Source organism: Macadamia integrifolia, unplaced genomic scaffold, assembly GCF_013358625.1.
Source record: "Macadamia integrifolia cultivar HAES 741 unplaced genomic scaffold, SCU_Mint_v3 scaffold362, whole genome shotgun sequence".
In the NCBI taxonomy this organism is placed as follows: Eukaryota; Viridiplantae; Streptophyta; class Magnoliopsida; order Proteales; family Proteaceae; genus Macadamia; species Macadamia integrifolia.
The window spans coordinates 327156-336524 of NW_024869661.1; the positions used below are offsets into that span (position 1 = coordinate 327156).

Below are 9369 nucleotides of genomic sequence, written 5' to 3' on the forward strand. Positions count from 1 at the left end.
CTTTTTTTATCTTATTAAATTTTTAGGCCAATGCAGGGACCCGTTTGGAAAAACCGTGTCTTTTCCAATCCTCAGCCGATCTGGGTCGGTATTGGCCGATAACAATACGAAAGCCTGAACCGATACCCATGAAATAAATCTTTCATTTCACTTCTCCACAGGTATTAGAAGAGGAGAACAAAGCCAAATTATAGCACAGCCTAAAAGAGAGAGATTTGGCCTTCCTAATTATTAGACTTACTGGTGATGATTTAATAGCGGTATTGAGGTGAGTGTACATTGAGGATTCATGAGTACTAAAATATCAGATTCAGGACTTTCTAAACAAATCTTCTCTTAGAAAAAGCACATATTCACAATTCAAAAGTATCCCATCCAATGTGTGTAAAAAGAGGCCCTGGTTCCATCTCAAAAAGTCAAAAAAGTATTTCTGAATAAAACTTTGACCAGTATTAATTCCCAACATTTTTGTTCTGTGCTTTTTCCCTACCTAAGTGGCTCTGAACATGTATTCAGAATATATTCTGTGTGGACAACAAGAGCAAGTATTCATCCAGACCCTAGTGACACTAATAACCCGAAAAACCAAACCAGCCACTGTGAAAACCTTCAAACCCCCAAAAAAAACAGCCACTCTCTAACTTGACGAAAACTTGAAAACGAGAAGTAGATGCAGCGTTTTTCCTTTCCTTCTCCTCTCCTGCTCATAAAACCTATAGTATACTCTTCAAAATAAAAGCTTCAGGGACTTCTTAATGATATCCCAATGAAAGCACGCTTATGCTATATGGAAGCACAATAGGGAGCACAAGCGAGTTGTCCCAATGGAACCAGGCTCATGCTATATGGAAGCACCGTGGGGAGCACAAGTGAGTTGTGGCACAATTGTGTTAGGGTGCAGAGCTCCTTCATCTTCCTTGTCTTAATGTGATACAGGTAGACCTTGGAAGATACCCTCATAAACAAGAGATCACCTTGGAATGCCAAAAGATCCACCCATGATAACTCATCTATTGTCAACCGACGAACCAGTTTCAGTGAGACCTTGTAAAGGAATTTTGGATTTTCTTTCTCCAGATCATCTAGTTTTATGGAGCATTTAAGCACCCATTCAGGCTCAGCATAATTTTCAAGGGTCCAGATTTGAAGCCCAGCCATGGAGATCCGGATGAAATGTAGATATCCTCCGGATTCCCCAATGCACATTTCAGGTATTTCTTTACCTGGCATTGTGGGAGATGGTAGTCTGATCAGTTTCACCTGCTCCTTTTCTGCGTCGATGACAAGGATGTGATCCCCATCAGTCAGCCAATGCAAGAAACCAGACGCGAAAATTCCATGGTTCTTGAACAAATTATAATAGCATTCAAATGCCTCCTCCAAGCTTTTCCATGCTCCAGTCTCAGAAGAATAGATTTCAAATGACAAGTATGAATCTTCTTCCGTTTCTGTTTGATGGATCTTAACAACTTTGAAATCTCTGCGTATATCAACTGGATGACTAAGAGGATTGAAGACTAATGCAAGGCTGTCTTTTTTATCAGTATTTGCCCACTTTACTTCAACCCATTCCTTGATGGAAGGGTTGCAGACATAGATCACCGGATCTTCAGCAGGGAAACAACTTCGGCAACAAATAAGCCCATTACATGAGGAGCTAAGTACTACCTTCTCTGGGAGGAAATCCAAGATAGTGTTGTGCACAACAGCTTGCTCCATTCCAACAGATAGGTAACTCAAAGATGGAATATCTTCATCACACCAATAAAATCTCTCTTGGAAGAAGAAACCTGATATATTCTGTGATCTTTCTAACTGAATACGGATGAAACAAGGATCAGATATAAGGCGGTGCCACCCTTTAGAGACGGTTTTTAGTTGAAGTAGATATTCAGTGGGCAGTCGCGATAAGATTTCAGTCAGTATATCATCATTGGACGATCCTAACTCCATCTCCTAGAATATGAAAAGATCCGAATTCAGGTTTACTAGCAAATATAAAATAGAAACAAAGATGATATTCATGACTTGATAAACATGAACTTTTGCATCCTGCCAGAACATTTGAGCCCATAGCTTTCCAAAATGACTGACCATATCCTCAACTCCCAACAGAGCTACAATAACTGAAATGTGCAAATTCAAATGACCCAACACAGATTGAATAGAAGTAGTTTAAAACATGATCTGAAATGTTCTCTTCTATACTTCAATGCCTTTAGGACAATAATTCAGTTCATACTATCAACATGATTTTCTCCGTCAGCTTGTACACTTTTTTTCCTTTCATGAATTAATCATCTAAAGCTTTGTTCAGGGAAGATTCAGAGATAATAAACTAGAAACCATTTGCATGAACTTATCCTCTAAAAGCTTTGTTGATGGAAGGGGCAGATTCAGGGAATCTGCTGTACAAAAACCAAATCACGCAAGCCCAGTTCATCTATAACCAATAAACCCATGTCAGCCACAAAAAAAAAAAATAATAATAATAATAAATAATAAATAAATCTCTCATGGGAGCTTTCGGCAACATTACCAGCACAACACAATCCCACCCCCAATGCTAAAGCATTTAAACAGAACCACAAATCAAATTTAATCGGGCAGAGTAAGTAGAAAACGGATAATCGAAGCCATAAACCCTTTTCTGCCAACAATCTCTCTTCACCAGACCTCCGGGGATATTACTATTACAAAGAAAAATCACATCCAACAAGCTAAACCATCTAAACAAACTTAAAACATAAACCAAAAAACTTCCGATATTTACTCATGCAAGGAAAGAAGAAAACAGACAATGCAGATTGACAAAGCCATGAAAGCTTTCCCACGAGGATCCATCTTCATTAAAGTTTGCAGAAAACTTGTAATACAAACAATTACCTATACCAAACTAAACCCTAAATTAAAAACATTCCTACACATGCTCAGGAGAAGCAAGAAGAAAACAGAAAACAAAGAAGTAATGACAACAAAGATTTCTGAAGAGAATCTCTCTTCTTGAGAGCTCCAACGACAATACTAATTACAAATAATTAAAAATAAATAAATGAAACCCACTGACCAAAACCACTTCCTAAAACCTCGAACAATAAACAAGAGACGTCCCCACATTTAATCAAGCAAAATAAGAGAAAACAGAGGAAACAGATAATCCTTAGCATTTACTCATGCAAAGTAAGAAGGAAACAACAGATAATACAGATTGATGAAGCCATCAAAGACCAACGAGAATCTGTCTGCATCAGAGTTTGCAGAAGCTACTGATACAAACCAAAATATCAAACCCTAAACTAAGAAGATTGCTACATATCCTTAGCTGAAACAAGAAGAAAACAGAGAAGTAATAACATCAAACCTTTCTGAAGAAAATCTCTCTTCATGAGAGCTCCAACTACATTACTGATACAAAAAAAACGAAACCCAACAAGCTCAATCTCTACCCAAAACCTTGACCACTAAACAAGAAGCCACCTCACATTTAATCAAGCAAAAGAAGAAGAAAACACACGAAACAGAGTAACAAACTGTCACGGATTAAAAAAACCCTAAAATCAAAGATCAAATAGTGGATTTCCAAGCTCAAAATCATGAAAAGATCATCAGAAGCAGAAACACTGTGAAGGACACGAACATTGAACATTGGCTTCTCACCTGAACAATTGAAACACTCCTCACCAACAGAAACCTTTCAGCTTTCCTTGTCTGAGAGAGAGGAAATAGTTCTCTGCATTATCTACTTTTTGGGGGCGCTCTCATAGACTTATATGGAAGGACGTGTGGAACAAAGCTGGCGAGGATGGCATGTTTCGTAATTATGTGAGATAAAATGGATATTATAAAGAGAAAACTTTTCTCTGTCAGCATTCTGTTCTCATAGAGCGACAGAAAGGTTTTAAAATCAAATATATGTGGCAGTTCAGAAAGAAGCCACCTGTTTCTAAGCCGTCGCTTTATCAACTTACTATTTTAATAATGTGTAACAAGAGTAAATTAATGTTTACGAAAGAAACTATTGAGTGCTCTCCTCCTAATTTTTAGGGTATGTTACTGATATCTGCTTTCTAATCTAAAAAGCCTGTAATGATTGTACAAGCATGGAAATCCCAGTTCCATTTGGTTGCGAAGGAAATGGTAGAAGAACAAATTAAAAAAAAAAATTATTATACTTTCCTTCCTATTATTATATTTAAATATTAATAAAATATTAGGTATGCCACCAATATCAAGTATGCTAGCATCCATTGTGCCTATCTCTCTCTTTTCTTTTTTCTGAAATGATCCTCATATCCTTCATGGATGATATTCAATCATGTGTTCCTATTGGTGCTATCCGCTAGCATATTTGATATCGACGGCATACCTATCCCTCTCCGTAAAATATTAATCATCTTTTCTTTATTTTAATTTACTTTAAAAATTTATTAGAATCCTCTCTCCCGAAGTTTTTAGATGCTTAATTTTGTCCCATTATTCTCTAGAAGTGTTAAATATTGAATTAAACAAACAAATTTACCCTCAGCATCTTTAAAATCCTAAATCTACCTTATTAAAAGGCAAGCTTAAGGCCCATTTGATTTTGTTTCTCTTATTTCTGTGTCTAAATATAGCAAAAACAGTTTTTATCGTTTCTATGCTAAGAAACGATTTTTAGAATTATAAAAAAGTGTTTAATTTTCTGTTTCCCGAAACGTTTTCAACAATGTAGTCGAGTTCAAGACATAAGTGAGGCAAGACGTTATAGGAATAAAAATCACAAGTGAATGCATGACATTGGAGTTGCAGGTATGCTTCATGGAGATGAGCTTCAGAAGGATGAAGGAAATCCGAAACTGTGAGCTTCGCACAACCAGGTTGGAATTACCACATTTGGATAGCGAGAAGTTTCAACAATGGGTTGGGGTTTTGGTAGGTCGAGTGAAGTATCGGGTTTTTCACAATTTTTGTCGCTCCCACTTGTTTTTAAAAACAGAAAACCAAGTCTAACTTGTTTCTCTATTCTTGTTTCGAGACACAGAAATGGCATAAATTTTTATTTCTCTTTCCAAAAACATGTGAAACGAAATAGAAAAATCAAACGATTTTTGGGGTGTTTTTCCATTTCTGAGCACAAGAAAATGAAAAAACCGTTTCTGGAAACAAAATCAAACGGGCCCTTACCCTCATCATCTCCAAAACCTCTAATCGAGTCGCCGCTATAATATACTGAGAATGGAGATAGATAATATGAAAAGGGCAGGGAGCTCGATACCATTTGATGTAGACTCGCTGATTGCTACTATAATCGACTAAGAATAGAGAAGGAGAAGACGGAGGGGTAGGGTTCCAAAAACAGAGAAAAGGAAATAAACAGAAAGGGTTTCTTCGATGGAAAGCACATTGGAGATGATCCAGGTCCTTGGATTAGGATTTTGGGTTTACTTCTTATTTCTTTTTTTCTTTTTTAAAAAAATGTAATTTAAGGCGTATATGTTTAATATGTGAACTTTTAATACTAAAAAAATACTCTATCCCGTCGCAAAGGGGCTCATGGGAGGAGAGGCAAGACTCACCATTGTATTTTTCTGGTTACGTCTGATTGCCATTACAACTTCCTTACTCTAGTTAGTAGTTAGCCCACAAAAAGCTCCTGCAGCAGTTATTTCGTCACGATTTCAATTCCTTTAAGGCCATGACTAAATATTGATCAATTCATCTTCAGCTTTAACTGCAACACCAAAACGAAAGCTTGAGGTTTTAAGAGGGAAAATCCTCTTCTGATTTTAGGTTCGAAGTTCTTTTTGCATCTTTCCTCTAATCGATCTCTGTTCATCTTGAAGCTCCTCTCATTCATCTCAGAGAGATTTCATACTTAAAAAATCTATCTTCTGATTTCAGTTGAGGCTCAAGAGCAACTACAGATTGATCGATTGAAGAAGATGGGATTGTCACTTGCTTCACAAACCCAAAAACATAAGGAGAGGATGTTTTAGGAATCTCCTAAAAAATAAGGGCAATATGGGTGTTAGAATGTTAGTGTTAATTGATGTCATTACTTAACAATGATAACTCATGATAATGGGACGAAAGTAAACATCTAAGAACTTCAGGGGAGTGTGTTCTAATAGGTTTCAAAGTAGAAAGCAGGTGATTGATATTTAGGTAAAGTACACGGGAGGGAAGTATAATTTCCTCAAACAATATTATTAGCGACAACAACGAACATTAGTAGCATCTTTTTAAGCGGTTAATTAATCTGATACTAAGATAAACCCTTCAAATAATTTTTTAATAGTTATAATTTTTTTCTTTTTCTTTTCAAAAGTGATTTAAAATCCAATCTTTTAGTTGTAAGAAAATCAAGGGGAAGGGAAGTAAATATTTCTTAACTCAAAGGCCTCGTTTATTTAATAGGTAAAAGATAGTGGAAAAGAAAAAATCATGAGTCCTACGTGTAATAGGATCAAGGTTAAATATAGGCAATGATGATAATAAAAGATGGGATGGATAATAAAATAAAGCAAAAAAGAATTATGCACAACTATGCATGTGCATGATTCATGCGCGGCCTCATGCATGGTCAGCATCAAATGCATTCATTAATTTTTTTTTTTGTAAGAATCAAATGCAGTCAGATGAGCATAAATACCCATCCAAATGATACAAACACCCCTATTGCCACTATTTTTATGGAGTTGATGGTAGAATCTCTCTATACGAATATCTTTCCCATAAAATAATAGTATAGTCCATATCTCTCACATTTCCCATAAAATCCTAACAAATATGATGGGATTTTAAAGAATGGTAATTGAAATAAATCCCTTACCAAATAAGCTGACAAAGTATTCAACGCACTTAAACATTTAATGCAAGTTATATATATATATATATATATATTTTGTAATTTGTTATATGTTATTTTACCATTATATTCGAACAAGTAACTTTGATTTTTGAAATTTTATAGAAAACATTTAAAGTATCTCAGCCCACTTTTTTCCATCAGACAAATTTGTCTAAAAAGAAATATCTATAATAATTGCCCAATATGATTGTATAAACTTCATAAATTTCTTATTATATTTAGTAATGATACATTTTAAATGTAATTTTATTTTACTTTTCAAACTCAATGATTTCAATAAAATGTAAAATAAAATATAATAACCAAATACAAAATAATTTAGAATTAATGATATAATCATATATGCTAGATAATGATTATAAAAGTTTATTTTCTAGGCTAAAAAATTTATTCTCCCTTCGCTTAATTTCCCTTGCAACTAAATAGAGCCAATAAAGATACAAGGGCTTCTTCTGAGTATAAGGGAAACAAACATATTGCAAGGGAAATTAAGGGAAATGATGAAATAAAGCTTCAACTTTTTGTAATTATACCTAACTTCAGGGGTGTCAAAACCTAGTGTGAACTGATAAAATCGATCGAAACGACCGAAAAAAAGCCCAAATCAAATCAACTAATCCTTATTGAGCAAGTTTTGGACTGAGGTATGATGGAACCAATTGAAAATCAGATCACACCAAACCGACCGATAACCAAACCAAATGAGCACCAATAAAAAGAAATTATTGATTATGATATTATGAAACAGTGAATTTATTATCCATTGATTTCAATATTAGTGAGAATATTTTTTGTTGTAAGGGGGATTGTTACAAATCAATGAATATGAGGTTTTGAATAAGGAAATCGATTTGTAAATTATAAAAATATTTCCATTGATCTCCTTGTTCACTATACAAAATTAGTTGGAAAGTTAAATGAATGATTTGATAGTATGATTAATTTTGTGATTTCAGTATTATCTTCCTTGTAATCAGTTATACATTGATTTCAATATTAGTTATCTTTCCCTTACAATGATACAATAATTAGATTTGTAACTATGATTTTGCTACAAACTCTAATTATCTATTATTGATTTCAATATGGGTTATCTTTCCCTCATAATTTATAATATAAACCTCAGATCAATTTCATAGTCCTAGTTTTTTACTTGTTTGACTTTGGGAAGATGATTTAAAGTGTTTTTAATAAATATTTTCTCGCATGTTATGAATGCAAGATTTCTTTGTGGTTCAAGTTTGATAACAAATCAATCTAAACCAATATTAACCTGATATTGAAAAACCAAAACCGGACCAGATTGAAACCAAAACCAATCCAAAAACTGAGGTTAACGGTTTGGTTTTGGTCTCCCTCATTCTTAGACCAAAACCGGCTTGACTAAAACCCGACTGAACAAACCATTTGACACCTCTACCTAACATAACTTCATGATTAAGGCACTAATTCCAGATTATTCTAAATTTGATTATTAAGTTCTCTTTATTTTACATCTAAATTCCTTGTGTTTAGAAAGTAAGATAAAATATTAATAATAATAATTAAATTAAATTAAAAAAATGTATGATTTTTTTGTGGTTCAAGTCCGAAATCAAATCAATCTAGACCAATATTAACCCGATATTGAAAAACGAAATCCAACCAGATCGAAACCAAAACCAATCCAAAACTAAAGTTTCTTAACACGCAGTTGGTTTTGATCTCCTTCACAGCTAGACCGAAACTGATTCAGCCTAACTGAAACTAGACTAAATCGACCATTTGACACCTCTACCTAACATGACTTCATGAATATGTTACTAATTCCAAACTATTATAAATTTTATTATTAAATTTATCTTTATTTTACGTCTAAATTCCTTGTGTTTTGAAAGTAAGATAAAAAAAATATTTAAAAATTAAAAAAATTAAAAAAAAAAACTACAAATTTTAATTACTAAATATGATAAAAAAAAATTAAATAAATTGTACATCATGTTAGTTAATAATAACAAACTATCTTTATCTTTTAAAATCATTTTCACTTCCATTTCTCCCTTTTACTTACAAACAGACAGAGTAAAAATTCTCGAGTTTTCCTCAAGCCCGATGAAAGAGAAATTCCCTAATTAATGACCATAGCATTGCACTTAGATAGGTGTCAGGGAACAATAAAGGGCATTTCAGACCTCAATATATAGGGGGAGTAATAAAACCTTCACCAAGAGTGAACCCTTCACCATGCGTGATGAAAACTTTTCCCACAATATTTAACATCTATATTGGGATTTATTTGTGACTCATATATTGTTAGAACAGTTAAAATTTTTATGAACATCTAAACTTCAATGTTTACATATAAAGTGTTAAAATACCATTAATCAAAACGAAATTGACCAATTGGAAAAACAAAGTATTTGAAACTTTAGGATAATTGTTTGGATACAAATCAATGGTTGAATTATTATGAAACGTATTTTACAATATATAAGAAGATATATGATTGAGTTTTTGTTTGAAATTGATAGATACCCAAT

General features: G+C 33.7%; 1 protein-coding gene across 2 annotated transcripts; it reads right to left on the minus strand.

The window, feature by feature from the left end:
- Nucleotides 1-304: 304 nt before the first annotated feature.
- On the minus strand, nt 305-3731 carry LOC122068241 (F-box protein At5g49610-like). Of its 2 annotated transcripts, none has more exons than XM_042632104.1 (2): nt 3658-3731; nt 305-1956 (listed from the first exon to the last, which is right to left on the minus strand). In XM_042632104.1, the coding sequence occupies exon 2, from the start codon at nt 1951-1953 to the stop codon at nt 784-786; it is 1170 nt and encodes a 389-aa protein (XP_042488038.1). In that variant the 5' UTR covers nt 1954-1956; nt 3658-3731; the 3' UTR covers nt 305-783. The 2 variants fall into 2 exon arrangements, with proteins under 2 accessions (XP_042488038.1, XP_042488039.1); XM_042632105.1 differs by having other exon boundaries at nt 305-2443; nt 3658-3729.
- Between the last annotated feature and the right edge of the window lie 5638 nt (nt 3732-9369).